Genomic DNA, 18782 nt, shown 5'->3' with positions numbered 1-18782 from the left:
GGACTCTATCTCAACGAAAGAAAGTAAAATCTAAGACTAAGAGCATAGCTTAGTGCTCAGTGCTAGAGCATTTGCTCCAGGTGCCATTCCAACATCACCACAAGCAATCCGTTGGTCAAGCAAGCGAAGAAGTGAAAACCTTATTTTGCTCAATAATGATGACAAAGCGCAAGATTAGTGGCACAGGAAATTAAGGTACAAAGGGAAGCCCTGGTGTGTTTCCTTTAAGTGACAACGTGGAGGTTTATCCTGTTTCTATGATGTGTAGAGTTCAGTACCGTCCACAGAGTTCACAATGAGTCTGGGAGTAGCTCTCCTACACTCAACCTGAGACTGCTCTGTTTTAAATGTTGAAACCAGACATCACTGTCCATGTAGAGGCATAGCTCTCACTTCAAAGAGAATAAGGCAGTTTACTGTGGAGCCCACTGTAAGTGACTGGGAAACAGAATCAGATTATCCTGAACACTGTGTTTCAATGTGGTAACAGTTTCACTGTTTTTATAGTAACAAAGAATGTTACAAATCAGGCTTCCCCCTCCCCTTCTCTTTATGTTGGCAGAAACATCAGATAGTCAGGTTACAACAAAGCAGGGACACCTCTGTTACAGGTCTACATTTCAAAAAGGCTAGTCATCAGACCTGGCAGTCAGGAAGATGTTAGGTCAAACATTGAGGAGGGAAATAAATGGTTGCTATGGAGACAAGAACAACAATAGAAAATTTGGTTCCCAACCTGTAACATAGCAGCTTTCTACAATTACTGAAATTTTAGTTAGCCAATCAGCCTTATAGAACATTTAAAATAGCCATGTCCTTGTTACTGGGAATGTCACTCCCCAGTTGCTCCTACAGGCCAGCACCACAGTCTGTGCACACATATAACAAAAATCACCTTATGTCCCACAGTGCCAGGAAGGCTCGGGTCTAGAGTCTGACATAGATAAATAGGCAGGAAGTAGTTTTCAGGAGAGATAAATAGTTGGTAAATCCATAAAAGAAGAAATCTCTGGGACATTTGTAACATATCCGTCATCGTGATATGAATTTTATTTTTCCCCCCTCTCCATTTGTCATAACATTTACAGATGACATATAATGCCTAAAGTTAGAATAATTAGTAATGCAGCATGGTCGGAAGAAGTGAAGGCGATAGATGAGGGAGACACGTTTTAATCAGCCAGCATATTTTTAACTAAGTTGACTCTGTTTCCCAAAGTGATTAGAGTTACTTGTACTCCATGGAATGCTTTGTTTGATAATTGGGGCATTTGAAATTGCTCTCTCGGCTGGAGAGATGGCTCAGTGGTTAAGAACACAGACTGTTCCAGAGGTCCTGAGTTCAATTCCCAGCAACCACGTGGTGGCTCATAACCATCTGTAATGAGATCTGATACCCTCTTCTGGTGTGTCTGAAGAGAGCTACACACATATATACATAAAATAAATAAATAAATAAATAAATAAATAAATAAATAAATAAATAAATCTTTAAAAAGAAAAAAAGAAATTACTCTCTTTAGTTAGTTTGGAAAGATAAACAGACAGCCGCAATACAGAAGAAATTAAATAATGACATAGCGATTCATTAAATTTTCTTTTAACAGAGTTGACCTTTGCCAAGTATCAAATATTATTAGTGGTAGGGCTAGAAATAAGAGGTGTAAGAATTAAACTCCCATAATTTTGTAGGCACAACCAAGTCTTATTTCTCATTTTATAGTAAGAAAGGGACACGGAACACCAAAAGAAGTTACTAGTAAATACTATCCGCTTACTTTGCATTGGCAAAATATGATTATTATTTTATTTTTAAAAAATGCTAGCGGACGGGAGCATAGGATATCTTAAATACTCACTTAATCAAGAAACACTCTCTCGTGTTCCAATTGTCCATGGATGTTACTGTAGCTGGATGCTCATTGGGCTTGTAAGTTTAGGTGTTTTGCTGCTATCATTTGTTCAGAAGTTAACTCAAAATTTTGGGTGGTTCTAATAAGAATCAGGGGAATTAAAGACATTTTAAAGGAGTCAGAAGTCTCAGTATGCTGTAGTATTTTTTGTTCTATAGCTCTTCACTTGTTATATTGGAACACTTTTCATATCAAGAAAAACATGGTGATCTAATAGGTAAGCCCCAGTAACATTGTTTCCTTTCTATTAGTAGGAAGAAATGTACTTGTTTTAGGATGTAGAAGTTTGGATTTAAAATCGGTGTGCCCCCAGACCAACCCCAACACCTTCCCTGAGCTGGCACTGGAGTTCCTTTTAGAAGATTTAACATTAAGTCACTATCTGTTTAAAAACTGGATTTTTAAAAATCCAAATATTCTCTAGCAATGGAAAAAGTCTTTTACATGGTAGTGAAAATATGTTACTTTTCTTAAACACGAAGAACTGAGTTAAGTAAGTGAGAGATCTGGAAAGCAAATTGTCACATTAGGAACACAATGGCATTTTCCTTCTTAGAGTCTCTGAAGCCAAGATTGGGGTTGGTTTTTTTTCTTTCTTTTTTTTTGGGGGGGGGGCTTCCTGTTTTTCATTTATTTAAGACCTCCTTACAATTTCCAAAGAGATGATACAAAAGCAACAGACTTGGTTTCAAATACATAAACACTTTTCATATCAAGAAAAACATGGTGATCTAATTGGTAAGCCCCAGTAACATTGCTGGAGTTGAAAGCGTTGCTGATGGCACTGTCACAGGACGTCAGCGCACTCCAGGGCACTGCCAGTATTCCTGAGGAATAAACGCGGCTTCTCTTTCCTCCCGCTGGGATGTTCTCAGCATAAGTCACTGCTCTTTGACATATTTTCCATGTAGAAGATATGGAGCCTGAAAGTCATGCTGACAGTTGGAGTAGGCCATCCCCAGTCCCACGCCAGAAGCAAAGGCTAATGGCCACATTCTTCTCTTAAAGAAGGTGAGGGAGAAAACAATTCCTAATCCAAAACCAGTACCTAGCTTCACTACCGCGTCGGCCATACATCGGACCCACTTTCTGCCCGGCTCGGACTCCGACATGTTCCCTACCGGCAGCTCCAGCGCTCCTCACCGCCGGCCCCCGCGCTCCGACTGATGGTCTGGGGTTGTTTTTATAACTAGCAAATAGCAAATATACCAAATAAAATTCCAAATATCTTTAATGATTTTCAAAATCTCTAAGCTATAAAATGTTTTAAGAAATATAAAAGTGGGAGTTGGTGGGAATGTGCTCAGAGAGGTTTGAGTTCAGGTATCTGGGGAGGACTCACTTGCTGCTGACTAGAAGACCAATGTTACCCAGCTTCCTTGAAGTTCACATGGGTGAGTCTTCGGGAGAAGCTGGCACCATCTTAAGATGAGGAATGGAAGTCCAAGAGTTTACCTCTTGAAGCTTTACAGATCAGGAAGTAGTTAGAAATAACTGCTAGGGTTCTTTCCCTGCCAGGAGAAGGGAGTTTCAAGTGGGGTGTGTTTCCTCTGTGAATGAACATCTGACTTTAGCTCCTATTTCTATAGTTCTTGCTTTCCTCAGAGCCCTCTGTGTTCTTTCCTCAGAACTAATTTGGAACCTTAGATTTAAAGTTCATCAAGAGTGTGTGTGTCTCCCTTTAACAGAGATGCTCATAGATTTTTGATTTAATTTTTACCCAGCATTTGTTTTTCCGAAAGGGAGAGCTCTTAGTAAGAAGAACTAGGCTGACTAAGTTGAAAGCTTTAGCCAGTTTTGACAAATGTAGCTTTGTTTAATTAACCACCAATCTAGAGGACTTGGGGATCAGTGACTCAAAGAAAGTTTTGTATAATAGGCCAAATGTTACAGATAGGTTTATGTCTTTGTCCACAAGAAGTTTCATGATTATTACGTAACTTAGCATTTATTTATTTATTTAGCACGCGTGGGACGGTACACATGTATGACACACACGGAGGTTAGAGGACAACTTGTCAGAGACGGCCTCCCCTTTGGCCACATGGGGGTCTCTGGAATCTGCTGGTATCATCAGACTTTGAGAGAAGCCTGGTGTCAAAGTAATGGCTAGCCTGTGAGTGGGGGCTTTACCCCAGTCATCACACATACAAGCCTAGCATTCGAACACAATCTAATCCGTTTTAAATGGTTCCTTCTGTGAAAAGATAGACCAAAAAGTTTTGGTTTTTCAAAGTCAGTTTTGTGATAGTATTATTCAGGGATCTTTTCTACCTCAGGATGTTAAATTTTAATATTACTGGGTTTGTGGGCTTTAAGTATAGATGCTTTAGTCATAGCCATGATGTCATCTTTAGATTTTAGCTTTTTATGTCTTTTTATGACGCACTGCAGTGTGTGTATGTCACACATTAGTATGTGTCATAAAGTCCTTTGAAGTTTGGTCCTTTTCTGCTTTTCTTTGGAACAATCTTTTACCTTAGGACACAGTTTCAAATCTTTTCATTACTTTTATTTACTGTATGTATGTGATTATGCACGTGTATGTGTCTGTACATGTGCACACATGTCACGGCACGTGTGTGGAGGTCATAAGTCACCTTGTTTTTCTCCTTCCTTCTGGAGGATTCTGGGGATCAGGCCTGGTAGCAAACATCTTTACTGAGCTATCTTGCTGGCCCGTCTTTAGAGCAAAGTCTCATTTTACAAGATCCTTTGTCATCTGAAAGCATAACCTTTGTTTATAAGCTTCTCAAAAAAGACATTTTATATCTATAATTTAGCTCTTTACTTTTAACTTTGTTTTTAAAGAAGACATATCTCTTGTTTTAATAAAATAATTATGTTCCGGGGTTGGGGATTTAGCTCAGTGGTAGAGCGCTTGCCTAGGAAGCGCAAGGCCCTGGGTTCGGTCCCCAGCTCCGAAAAAAAAGAACCAAAAAAAAAAAAAAATAATTATGTTCCAAACGAAAATCCAAGGAAGCCAAACGTGAAGCACAGAGAACATGTGTATCACAATGAATCTCCAACAGTTACAAATGCAGGTAAAAAAGCCATTAATAGTACCATCTTTTCTTAATAAACTTAATTTAAATATCTGTTAAAGGGCTCAAGCCTTGTTTCATTAGGCACTTTGAAACTCTTTGAACTTAAGAAGTATTTATTAATTCTATATATGAGCGTTTAGCCCGCCTGTGTGTATGCACGTCATGTGTGTGCTTGGTGCTCACATAGGTCAGGAGGAAGGCATGGAATCCTCTGAACTTGGAGCTATGGTTGTGAATCTCAGTGTGAGGTCTGGGGATTGAACCTGGATCCTCTGCAAGAGCAACAAGCACTTTTAAGTTCTGAGCCCCAGAAACTGCCTTCTAAAGGAGGTCAGAGTTCGACATTGAGTATCTTCTTTATATACTAAGGCGCAAGCTCCCATGGGAGATAAGACATTGTAAACCAAAGAATTTAAGATTACAAAGACATACTATGGCCTTGATAGACTGCCTCACCCATAAAAGCAGGATTCCTACAAGGTCACAGATAATCTTGCTTGACCTTGCTTGTTATCTGTAGAGATAGCAGGTTTCTTCGCAGGGCAACTTCCTGAAGGGAGGCCCTGCCTGAGGGAAATTTAGCTTGGTGCAGCACTCATTCCTACCTATTAGGGGTGGCGGCTCTCCTCTTTCTCTGGTGGACTTTCTGTGGGAGAAGATCTTCACTATGGCTGTGGGCACCCATAAACACAGTCCCCTCTGCTGAAAGGTTGGATTCCAGTCCCCCAACCCCGCTTTTTTTGCCTCTTGTTCCTTTTAAGCTGTCAGAGACATCTAAAGGCCCCGCCCATAAGAATTTATCAAAATAGGCCGGCCAGTCACCTGACCAGGGAGACACCCTTCAAAAAGCTGTAACACTAAGAACTGAGATACACAGAGACTTGGTAAGATTGGAGGAGGAAGTTTTCCTTTAATGAGATATGATACACTTATATCTCATAAGACCTCGCCTTCATACCACTAAGCCTAAGCAACAAAGAAAGTGGGGCCTTTCCCTTTTCTTCCTGCTGGCTTCTTTCTCTGGTACTGGCTAAAATCCTAAGCCTGCTTGCCAACTCTGCATTCGCTATCTGAAAACACCCCTACTGTCTCCCTGCCCCCATGCAGCTGACAACACACTTCATTACTCAAGTCTGCCTGCTTCCCTGATCTCTCATTCTGGACTTTCCTCCTTGTCTTACCCAGCTTCCAACTTCCCTCAACTCGCCTGCCCTGCTGTTTTTCTCTCAAAGCCCAGTAGAATGTCCTCCACTTCCCTTCTGAGTTCATTTAAAAACCCCTTTACACACCAGACCCCATGTTTCTTTCAACTAGAAAGGCAATGGAAGACCATTGCAGGAATCACCAACCGTGGCAGATGAGGCAGGGTCTAACTGTAAGGAAGGGTTCATGATTTGCCAAAGAATGATGCCTCAGACTAAAATAGTATGAAAACGTAAAGAGTGTTTTATTCTGCAGAAGTCCAGCATGCTAGGGTCTCCCATTACCCAGATAGAGAGACACTCAAGTGAGCCCAAAGGCCGAATTTAAAGCACACTAGTGGAATTCTGGGAAGGGGTAGGTGACCTCTATTTTAATCTCTGTCTCTAAGGACATTCCAGAACCATTTTGGGGAAGGGGGGGGGGTGTCTGGAAACTGTTGCTGGGGAAGTCTGGAAACTGCTGCTAACCCATTGTCCTTACCTCAGGCCAGGTGATGGGTCAGCTTCTGAGGCCTGGGCTTGCCAGGACTTGCTCAGTTATTTAACAGAGATCCCGAACTGCTATTTCGAAGCCTGTTGTAGCAAATGCTATGTTTATAACACCACACAAGGCAGAGAGGAAGGGGAAGACTCTTCATGTTCCTTGGTTATCTTAATGTGCATGAATTTTGCCTGCAGTGTCTGTGCACCATATGTGTGCAATGTTTTCTGAAGCCAGAAGAGGGCATCAGATCCTCTGGAACCGGAGTCACAGACAGGTCTAAATAGCCCTGTAGGTGCTAGGATTTGAACCTGGGTTTATTTAGAAGAGCATCCAGTGCTCTTACCTGCTGAGCTGTCTCTTTAGCCCCCCCCCCCTTAAATTTCTTAACTGTAAGTTTCTACAGCACTAACAATCTTTAAACTCTACTTACACTAATACCAACAAAGCTCTTCTATTACCTGTACCGCCTTTATTTTTTCCTTTATTTTTTTCCCTGCTGCTCTGACACTATCCCTAGTTTTATTCACTTTATTTTTCTTTCTGTTTCTCCCCTTAATAACAAATATCTTAGTAAATGCCATACTATTCCTCCTTTCTTTATTCCTCCAATGTCATCAGAGTTAAAGAGATGATTATTTTTATTTGACTAATACTTTTAACTGACTATTACCGTATTTATAATGAGGAACTGTATTAAAGGGTGGCAGCCAGTGTTAGGAAGGTTGAGAAGCACTGAACTAGAGCAAAGCGAGAGAGTGCCAGAGAGAGCATCAGAGTGGTGGGGTATGAGATAGTGCAGTGCCCAGGGGCATGAGAATTCTAAGGAGGACTAGTAGCTCTGGGGAGGGGGAAGGGCTCCTTTTGCGGATAGAAAACCTGTTTCACAAGTTCCTGAGGAAAACTCATTTTAACCACCAGAAATCCTTCCATAGTCCAGCTTGAGTCATTTCTAAACCCATGGAGGGCCTGAGACCTTAACTAGAGGTGCTGTGTGGCACCTCTAGTCAGAATGGATCAAAGCGGAGGTCTCTATGATACAGGTTTGCCTGTGGTGATGAAAAGGAATGCTGCTCATAGACTCAAACATCTGAATGCTTGGTCATTATGTAGTGGTACTACTTGAGAGGGATTTGGAGGTGTGGCTGTGTTGGAGGAAGTGTGTCACTAGGGTGGGCTTTGAAGTCTTTAAATGATCAAGTTGGACCCAGTATCTTTCTCTTCTTGCTGCCTACAGGATCCTGATGTAGAATTCTCAGCTCCTCTCCAACAGCATGCCTGCCTGCATGCCACCATGCTGACAATAGATTAAACCTCTGAAACTGTAAGCCAGCCCCAGTTAAATGCTTTCCTTTATGAGAGTTGTCGTGGCCATGCTGTCTCTTCACAACAATAGAACACTGACTTAAGACACCTGGTTCGAAGGAATTTCAGAGTCCTACGACACCCAGTTCTGATCCTCAGGGCAGTCCCACAGCAGTCTTCCTGTCTAACTCCATTCTCTCTTTTTCCCTACTCAAGTTAGAGGCCTACAGGGAGCCAAGAGAAGGGGTTGGGGGAGGAGGACTCCCTCCCCAGCCTAGGGACAGGTCTTACTTTCTTTTTCAGTGGGAAGAAAGGAAGGAAAGTCTTAGCTCTGGCTGGAGGTAACTTACTCACCCTAATTACCCAGGACTCTGAGGACATCCATCAGGGACAGTTTGGAAGGGTGGAGAAGGATTTGTTGGGATCATTTTTGGGAACAGCAGAACAGGTTCTGAGCTATAAATAAGCTTAAGGAGGTGTCTAGCCCTTTTTAGATCCCTGATTGTGTAATGAGGTTTTCCCAGGAACTTGATGTTTACTGCCAATTCTGTGGCCACAAGGACCTTTCCACTCCTCATCCTCTTAGGTTTGTGGCCTGTGCAGATGAGGGCAGGAAAAGCTTAGGAGGAGGGCACATGGGTTCTATTTTGAGTTTTTTGAAATGAATATTATAAACTAGTAGGGCCTCAAGGTGAGGACAGATCTGGCCGCTCAGCCCGGGACACACCAGAGTAGATGACAGACAAAGGAGAGATCACTAGGGCATATAACAGGTAAAAGGGCAAGAGACAAGGGCTACATCAGTCCTAGGCACTCCCACATTCAAAGTTGAGGAAAAGGAGGAGTCAGTGATGGAGGCTGGACAGGAGCCAGAAGAAACACCTTGACCGTGAAGGCAAGTGGGCTGACCCCTGCCTGACTAGTGAGTGTGTCAAGGAGAGATCTCTGCTGACAGGTCAAGAGTGCTTCCTACGGTTCAGGAAAGCATCTGACTGACAGAGCTTGAGAGAAAGTAAAGGGGGCCAAGTGGGCAGACAGTGCATACAGACAAGGTTTGAAATTTGCTCTAAGGGGAACAGTGAAAACCGAAGCCATAGCCAGAAGGGAAATTGCGATAAAGAAGTATCATTTCTTCCCGAAGATGGATCAGATGATATATACACACTTTAATGTGCAAACATCTCCTCTATGGTAGAGAAAAGAGACACAAATGGATAAGAGCACAACTGAACCACGTTACAATAATAAAGTCGCAGCCATGACGTCCATAAAATGAAGTTAAAAGGCACCGTAGGTGCCATGTAGTTGTCTTGGTTGCACGTGATGAAAATTCTATCCAATCCAACTAAACTTGAGCAAAGACGCAGAAATCCTCCCCACCCTCCAAAATAATTTACTTCGTAGACACAAACCCAGTTCCCCCTTTAAAGGGAATAAGCAATAGTTTATTCTGGGACCAAATGTGAGTGGCCATTACCCTGTGAACATGGACTCAGGTTGTCCCAGTTAACATGTTCTTATGTGGTTAATGGTCTCATGAAGGTTTTATAGCACCGCAACAAAGTTATAAGCCAGGGCATTTCCAACTGTGCTAGTGGGAACATTAGGTGGGTGAGTCATGGTAAGGCAGGAAAAATCTCTCTCAGGTGCTGTCTTCACTGGGCTTCCTGTTGCCGTGGAGAGACAGCATGACCAGCAGTTCTTACAAAGGAAAACTAATTGGAGGTGGCTTACAGATCAAAGGTTTAGTCCGGTATCATGGCGGGAAGCATGGTGGTATGCAGGCAGATGTGGTGCTGAAGAAGGAGCTGAGAGTTCAACATCTTGATTTATAGGCACCAGGAACAAAACAACAAAAACAAAAACAAACAGACAGACAGATGCTAGACCTTGCTTGAAGCTTTTGAAACCTCAAAGCTCGCAGTGACACACTTCCTCCAATAAGGTCACACCTATTCCTACAAGGCCACACTTCTTATAAAGCCACTCACTGCCTGTGGGTCAAGCATTTAACCATATGAGTCTATAGAGGCCATACCTATTCAAACCACAACAGATGCTATCTGTGATAGTCTTAGGGATTGGTGGGAGCTAGTGCTCTGTTAATATATTCCAAAAGGATTTAGCTGACAGTCACTGGGATGTTAGGTTGGACAATGACTATTATCAGACCTGTGATGATTTGGCTATGTAACTGCAACCCTTCAACTCTCCCCAGTTAGGAAGTTCTAATCAGCCAATCAGTCTTACAGCATCTTTAATAGGTTACATCAAGAATAGTCAGTTGTAAGAGTAGAAGATGGGGCTGGAGAGATGGCTCAGTGACTAAGAGCACTGACTGCTCTTCCAGAGGTCCTGAGTTCAATTCTCAGCAACCACATGGTGGCTGTAATAGGATCTGATGCCCACTTCTGGTGTGTCTGAAGACAGCGACAGTGTACTCACATACATGAAATAAATAAATAAATCTTAAAAAATCCAGTAGAAGATAGGCCATAGGACCAACAGAAATCTTAGATGCCAGAGACTTCTCTGCAGCCAAGTCTCTCCCTTCATCTGATTATCATCAGTTTCTGTTTTTAACATGGTGCCTTTGCTCTCTTATATGTACCCTTCCTTCCTCCTCACTTTGATTCTTTTGATCCTCCTTCTCTAGTGCTGAGATTACAGCCACCACACCTCTTTATGGGATTGTTCAGCCACAAACTGATTCCAGTCTATCTTCCCAAAGAAAAGAGAAACTCTCCCCAACACTAGCAAGTTCAGTTGAGTAACTAGAATTAGGTATCCTTGGTCTCTGAACTTCAACTAGGCTTGTGGGGAGGAAGGGGTCTTTGACAAGCCAGGTCTAGATTCTAGATTCACAATCTCTTCCTCCGTATAGATATGATTTTTCTTGAATTTATTAGTGTTATTGGTGGTGGTACTACTTTGTGTGTGTGTGTGTGTGTGTGTGTGTGTGTGTGTGTCCCTGTACATGTGTGTGTGTTAGTTCAAACATAGTTGGAATCCCTTGGTGCACGCATGTGTAGGATGATGTCATACAGGTGAAGGCAGGTACAAGACAGAATGAGGCCTGTCATTGGATGAGAAGGAAGGATGGGTGGGAGAAAAGTTTTAGGGAGGAGACTGGAACCGAAGAGGGAGGCAGCCAAGAGAACATGGAGGCGGATGTTAAAATTCCTCTCTGCACATTTACAGGTTGTTATGAATATTCTTAAGGGATGGATGTGTACAGGCTTTGTATGTCTAGGTGGGCAATTATATCTTATCAATTGGATCAGAGGTTATTGAGTTGTGTGTTCTTTCATGTGGTGATTTAAGTTCAAGAGAGTATGTGGCGGCTGGAGACACTGGGCCGCCATGGAATTGGGAAGCATATGTCTGGCATGGTGGCAACCTGCTTTGGGAACTGGATGGGTAGAGAGATTGCTGTCAGGCTCAGAGAGAGGCCATCAGCAGTGTGATATGGGATGGAGCAGAGCGGGTGAGAGGCTTTGCTGACTGAGATGAAGACATCTACCAGTTATCTTGGCTGCACTGCAGTGCCAGACCTAGTGTGGGATAAAAGGAAGCATTTATTTTTATAATTTTACAACAACACACGTGGAGAACAGAGGACAATTTTGTGCGTCTGGTTCTTCCCATCCATTTTTCCTCGGGTTCTGAAAATCAAGCTCAGAATGTCAGGTTTCTGCGGTAAGTGCCTTACTCATGAGCCACTGTCAGTACTCTGTAGTTCTGTTGTGATCTAGGGACTCTATGTGCAATCTGGCCTTAGGCTCTGTCCTCCAGAGCACTGAAATTTCAGATATGAGATGCCATATCTTGTCACACATCCTTTTAAAAAGATATGTGTCCAATTTCTTTCTTTCTTTCTGTCTGTCTGTCTTTCTTTCTTAAAAGATTTATTTATTTTATGTGAGTACACTGTAGCTGTCTTCAGACACACCAGGAGAGGGCATCGGATCCCATTACAGATGGTTGTGAGCCACCATGTGATTGCTGGGATTTGAACTCAGGACCTCTGGAAGAGCAGTCAGTGTTCTTAACCACTGAGCCATCTCTCCAGCTCCAAGTCCAATTTCTTGGCATGACATGACATTGCCATCTACAAAGTTCATGCTCAAGAACTGCCCAATGGAGTTATAAAACAAACACACAAACAAACAAACAAACAAAAAACCCCAAAGTCCTCTTAAATGTTTTTTAGTTTGTGGTTTTGCATTGGCCAGGTTTGTTGGGTTGCTCTACGCCAAGATTGTGACTCCAGATTGTGCAAACAGGAGTCATTTTTCCCAAGTGCCCTGTACTTTTTTTTCTGTTGTTTCTTTTTTCCTCCTTGTAAATTGTGTTTTATCTTTCTTATTAGTTAGAATCTTCTCTCTGATGTGTGTGATTTTCCAACAGGCAGACACCTCCAGGTTAGGTTTAACTTATGAAGGGGGAGGGGGACAGTTCAATTCCTGGCAGAGAATGATAGAGAAAGAGAAAGTTATTAACTGGGCTTAGACTCATGGACATTCGAGGGAGTTGTTTGTGGATTTGTGTCCTCTATCGTGTGTTCAGAGAAGTGATCCACTTGCAGCTGGCTTTTTTTGTGTGTGTTAAACACAGGAGGCTGCCATTTATATTAATAGTGCATATTGATCTCATAAGTTAAAGGATTCCACCTTTCCATGCATGCATATAACAAACTTGCACATATTCACCTAAGTGAACAACGTAGGGAATGATTTACCTTGCATATGGCTTCAGAGAGTTCAATCTAAGACTGAACACCATAGCAGCTCTTTCTTACCCGGGTTTCATCTAATGAACAGAGCGTGTTTGTGGTGGACCTGGAGAAAGACTTTGGGATACAAACAGGGGAGGTGATGACTACATAAGTGTGTATAGGGCTGCACTTCATGCACTGGATGCGTTCAGACTCTGTCCTCACTTCACTAGTTTACTTCCACTCTTAGGAGAACCTTTTCTTTCTTAACAAGGTGATTCTGTTTATAGTTACATGTCCCCAGTGCAGTACCGTGCTGTGGGACACAAGAGCCTGGGATCATTCCACCTCCTTTTCACTCTGCTTCTCTGATGTCCATGGCTAACTTTGTAGGCGTGACTTATTCTTACTCCCCCTCCTCTTGGTGGGTGATGGAGTTTTCAGCTCTCCTGTGCTGGTGTTTTTCCCTCAGACGTTTGTCCTCAAGTTAAATTCTTTCATTAATGAGGACAGGACCCCACCCACCCCCCAAAACACACACACACACACACACACACACACACACACACAAACGAGTAACCCCATTTTCTTTGCTAAAGCAGGCCCATTGATTGAAACTTTATTCAAAGCATTGATAACACTCAGAGCAGACTGACTTATTAAGCACTCTTATTCTGCCAGCCATTTGAATGGAGAAGTTCTAGGAGGTTTAGCTCCCAGAGGAAGTGGGAGATGGGTTTGTTATGCCTTGTTTGCTTTGGTGACACTGAGCTCTAAGCATTGCATATGCTCCTTACAAAACACCAGGACTGCAGCCTCTTCTCGAGGAGTTTTTTGTTGTTGTCGGGCTTGTTTTGGGTTTCTTGTTTTTGTTTGGGGGCTTGTAATGTTTTGGGGTTTTGAGGCAGGGTTTCTCTGTGTAGCCCTGGCTATCCTGACACCCCATCTGTAGCCTTGAACTCACAGGGATCTGCTGTGTCTGCTGGTGATCATAATCAACCTTGAAAGCAACAGAGAACAGTGTCAGATGGTTGTTGTCAGAGGCCAGGGTGAAGAGAGGAAAAGATTAGGGACATGACTAGGTTGAACAGCCCAACAAATAGACCTTTCTAGACAAGGGTGGTCACTAACTAGATGAGTTTTCAGTGTGCTCAGAAAGGGAGAAGGGAGAACTGTTGGAGGAACCTTAGGTTTTTTTGTTTTTGTTTTTTTAAGATTTATTTATTTATTTAATGTATGTGAGTACAGTATCACTGTCTTCAGACAACACCAGAAAAGAGCATCAGATTCCCACTACAGAGGGTTGTGAGCCACCATGTGGTTGCTGGGAATTGAACTCAGGACCTCTGGAAGAGCAGTCAGTGTTCTTAACCACTGAGCCATCTCTCCAGCCCAGAACCTTAGTTATTAAAACTAAGTTTTTAAAACTTTCCACAAACACTAAGACAGAAGGGAAGCTAGATAGCAAAATGGGACGCCTCAGTCAGCCCTGGGGAGGGCGACGCCCTAGCCTTTTCTCATGTCTGTTTTAATGTTTGGCTTGTTTTTGAGACAGGTATCACCCTGTAGCCAGGCTGGCCTCAGACTTTCCAGAATCCTCCTGCCTCAGCCTCCCAAATGCTTTTATTATAGGTATGAGCCACCATAGCCCACTCTCTCGAATAGCACCTTCAGCTTCACCAGTAGAGCCGGGCTTGGGACATGTAATCCTTTTGGAGTCAAAAACTGTCCAAGAGAAATGCTGTTGATATGATGCACACATCAAACTCAGATTCTGTAGCGCAGGCACCGAGACAAGAAGGAATTTCCATTTTCCAGTCAGGTGTCTATTCTTGGCCCCTTAGGACAACAATTTCTCTCGTTAATTATCCACTACCTAGTCATCTACTACCTAGCCGTTCTTTTTTTTTTTTTTTTTTTTTCCCTTCAGGAGCATGTTTATTGTATTTGAGATGATACACATCAATGCTCTCTGAGTTACAAAGGGTAGAAGGAAATCCTCTCATTACTACAAACTGACAAAGGTAAAACATTTTTACAACAGCATGAACTGCATACTTAGAAATAGATCTGGGCTTACACAAATGACATAATTCCTAGTTATCTACAGCTGTTGATATCAGGAGCCGCTTTCGCCTCCAGCAGTGATGTCACTGACAGGCGACGGGAATCTGCATCTGTTGTCATGGCAACGACCATACATTTCCTGCATACATTTGGTTCAGTTCCCACCTTCTCCTGGGAGCAGTTATGTCACAGTTTAAACAAAAGGCAGACCCCCCCTTTCTGCCTCCCTCCTCTTTTTCTTTTTTCTCTCTCTCTTCCCCCCCCCCCTTGTCTCTGTCTTCCTCAATAAACCTCTTCCACAGGGGACCGTATTGGCCAGGTGTGGTCTGTCCGATGGGAGCTGCGATTCTATCACAATAACAGCTAGTTTTATAACTTCATACAGATAATGAATTAGGATAAAATGTACTATAATATTTGGTAGACTTCAGGACCAGTGTCCTTTAGTACACCACAAAATACATTTTGATATTCCAAAGAAGAAAGACTTGCAAGTGGGCATTTTAAACGTTACTAATCTATGAAGTTCTACTCTTGGTAGCATTTACCCTCTGCTTCTTCATACTGCATACCAATTATGTGAATTGTGTTGCGTATCTCTTGGTCCACCATCTGGCTATACTGTCACGCTCTGCTCTGCTAGTCAAATACCGAGTGGCTATGCTTCCAACCAGAATCTGCAGGATTGCAGTCTGTCAAAAAGGGACAGATAGAGAGCAAAACCTTTGAAATAGTCAAAGCATGACTCCAGTTGTCTCTCAGAACATCCAGGCATAGGACTCCCTGACTGTTGATGTTACAGTGATAGATTCTGGTATGGAAGGTAACCTTTGGTGGCTTAGATGGATAATCTGAAGAAATTGCTATATCCAGAAAAACCCCACCACCTAATACACAGAACCTGGTGGACCCAGTATGAACGTTATCTCCTTTGGGTCCAGCGCTGCTGTAAGGAGGAAGACCAAGGATGATCTCAGCTTGGTCTTTCTGAATTCTTTTAGCACTAGTGGATAACTTAGCAGTTGTTTTGCTAGAGGTGTCTTTCTTCTGTTGGGTGGCAGAAGGTTTTCTTCCTGGTCCTCAGGCTCTGCAGCCACAGGGTCTTGATGGTCTGCACCTGAACTGCCACTGGTGTTGGGGCTCTCATCATCCGACCTTTGCCTATCACTGGACATCTTGGTGAAGTTATCTCTGGGAAAACTTACAAACGGGTTATATGCTGGTATATGCTTACCTAGCCATTCTTGGCATAACGAGAGACACTTAAAATTTTATCTGAGGCAAAGGACTGAGACAAGCAGGCAGCCACAAGGGGACACCAGCCGCTCAGATGCAGCTGCTCACCAAACACTGGCAATCAAATCTCCTATTCTCATACTGCAGTAAAGTTGCATTTAGTCTCGGCGGAGGAACAGTCTTTTACATCAGAATTTATACTTTATTACAGAAATTAGATCCTTTCACATTACCTTTCTCTGATGCTAGGGGCTGAATTTAGGGTCAACTGTGCGTGTGCTCTACCACTGAGCTACACAACCAGTCTTCCAGAAAGTAGAGACCGAAGGTTTCAAAAATTTTTTGCTTCATCAAAACAGGACTTTCCCATCTGACTGTGGGTTGTACCCATCTTGTCCTCTAAATGCATCCCTATGAGGCTTGCTGGGTAAACATTCTCTTGCTTTTTAAATGCTTGAAAACAAGGCTGTTGCTAGTCTCCAGGTGTGTAGCAAGAAGCAATGATGTCTTTGTAGTCAAAATGAATCAAGAATGGTATTTTATGGCAGGGCTAGGAGAGTAGGTGAGACCACGGTGTGAAGGACATTCTCTGTATTTATGGTATTAGCATGAGTGTGTGGCAGCTGACAGAGGCACTGAGATGGGCTTTGTGGTTGTTAAGTAGATGCTAGTTAAGTCTGTGTTGTCAGACTCACGGTAAGGTGTCAGGTTCTTTCTTCTGCAGTTGAAAGGGTTCCTTTCCAATGCAGAGGCTGTTTGCTTTGAATTATGGGGTTTGGAAGGATAGCTACATTGTTTCTTCAATGCTGTTCTGACTCCAGGAAGAAGTGGCACACAAGGGAAGGAAATTGTTGCCACCCTTTCAAAGGGGAGTAAGCAGAGAGAGACACAATGAGCGGTTCTCTCTCGTCATTGTATAACTTTTCTGTTCAGAGAGGAAATGATGTGGCCTGTGGATGTAGCTAGTGCTTGGATTTTCTTCCTTTAGTTATTGAAATTTTACATTTAAGGGGTTAAACTTCTGTCAGCTTGTGCTGGTCACAGTGGTACATACCTGTAATCCAGTACTCAGGAGGCAAAGGAAAGAGGATCAAAATTTTGAAGCCGACTTGGTCTCCACAGTAAGTGTCAGGTCAGCCTAATGTATTTATTTCAAAGCTACAATGGCACAACTAAGGGCCACTGCTTCCTGAAAGCCAGCCTATTCTTGCTTTGTTGTCTGCCCTCAGGTTTCAGGAGAGTCCCTACATCTGCTCGCCTGTCCTTCGTTTGTCTTCGACGTTTCTTTTCCAGTTCTGGGATGACATGCTGGTGCTGGCTGTCAAAAGACTTTGTTCAATGTCTTTACCACAGACCTCACAGTCCAAAGTCTCTTGTTGTCTGCTCTTTCTCACTGGTGAACGGAATAAATGAGGATAGTTTTGTGTCACAAAAACATGAGCAATAAATATGTTATCTAATGATGACTGAAATGGATTCACTAAAACATAACTGGGCTCAATGGTAGATGACTTGGCTAGAATTATTTGGCCCTGGGTTTGAATTTCAGCACACACACACACACACACACACACACACACACACACACACGAGAAGTGGAGGAGTACACAGAGACAGAGAGGTGGGGGTATAACTGTATTCCAATTGAATTACTGAATTATGCTATTATTCAAGTGAAAAATAATTTCTGAAGTTGACATTTGTTTGTTTTCTTTCTCTAATGCAAAAATAATCATGTGGATTTTTTTTTATTTCATGTGCATTGGTGTTTTGCTTGCATGTATGTCTTAGTGTAAGGGTGTCAAATCTTGGAGTTACAGACAGTTGTGAGCTGCCATGTGGTTGCTGGGAATAGAACTCAGGACCCCTGGAAGAGCAGTCAGTGCTCTTAACCACTGAGCCATCTCTCCAGCTCTATGTGTGGTTTTATTGCAGCTTTTTAATTAGCCAAAGTCTTCCAGAGAAACAAAAACACATACATATTTATCGGTGGTGGTGAAGAATTGGTTCACATGGCTTTGAAGTGCAGCAGTCTGAAGTCTCTGACACACAGGCAGCTGGAATTTCGGGGGAGAGGAGAGGTAAGTGGAATCCAAGGGTCGTCTGGAAGCAAGATCTTCACTTCCTAGCTTTCAGCTGTTTTCTCATAAAGTTTCAACTAACTGAATTTCCCACATTATGAAGGGTAGGATGTGTGTGATTTACTGAAAGTCTGTTGATTCAAATGCTAAATACATCTTTAAAATACCCTCACAGTAATATCTAGACTGATATTTGAACAAAATTTAGATATCATAGTCCAGCTGAGTCAGAACATATAACCAATTAATTAATTAAAAACCTGGAGTTTTTGTCTTGTTTCATTGTAGGCTCTCACTGTGTAGCACTGCTTGTGCTGGGGCTCGCTATGTAGACCACACTGGCTTCAAACTCAGAGAGATCACATGCCTCAAACTAAGAATTTCTTTTTTTTTTTTTTTCGATTTATTTATTTATTTATTTATTATATATAAGTACACTGTAGCTGTCTTCAGATACACCAGAAGAGGGCATCGGATCTCTTTACAGATGGTTGTGAGCCACCATGTGGTTGCTGGGAATTGAACTCATGACCTCTGGAAGAGCAGTCGGGTGCTCTTAACTGCTGAGCCATCTCTCCAGCCCAAGAATTTCTTATGTTAACAAAAGGAACACTTAGTTGAACACAATAACTACACATGTTGGTTTGAAGGAAACATTCATACCAGATCAAATTATCATATTAAAAGATCCACTTGGGGGCCGAGGAGACAGCTCAGCAGATAGAGGCACCTG

General features: G+C 42.5%; 1 protein-coding gene and 1 pseudogene across 1 annotated transcript; both read right to left on the bottom strand.

Moving 5' to 3' along the window:
* Positions 1-2673: 2673 nt before the first annotated feature.
* Positions 2674-3078, bottom strand: Micos10l1 (mitochondrial contact site and cristae organizing system subunit 10 like 1). Its single transcript, XM_006240216.4, has one exon. The coding sequence runs from the start codon at positions 3023-3025 to the stop codon at positions 2795-2797; it is 231 nt and encodes a 76-aa protein (XP_006240278.1). The 5' UTR covers positions 3026-3078; the 3' UTR covers positions 2674-2794.
* Positions 3079-15307: 12229 nt separating this feature from the next.
* On the bottom strand, positions 15308-15907 carry Ube2e3-ps1 (ubiquitin-conjugating enzyme E2E 3, pseudogene 1; annotated as a pseudogene).
* Positions 15908-18782: the final 2875 nt, after the last annotated feature.

This window comes from Rattus norvegicus, chromosome 6, assembly GCF_036323735.1.
Source record: "Rattus norvegicus strain BN/NHsdMcwi chromosome 6, GRCr8, whole genome shotgun sequence".
Classification (NCBI taxonomy): Eukaryota; Metazoa; Chordata; class Mammalia; order Rodentia; family Muridae; genus Rattus; species Rattus norvegicus.
Note: the sequence above shows the minus strand (reverse complement) of the source record. Positions and strands in the feature narration are given on the sequence as shown.

Coding starts and splice junctions, on each gene's coding strand:
- Micos10l1 (XM_006240216.4), bottom strand. CDS start 3,025: ATGTCGGAGTCCGAGCCGGGCAGAAAGTGGGTCCGATGTATGGCCGAC.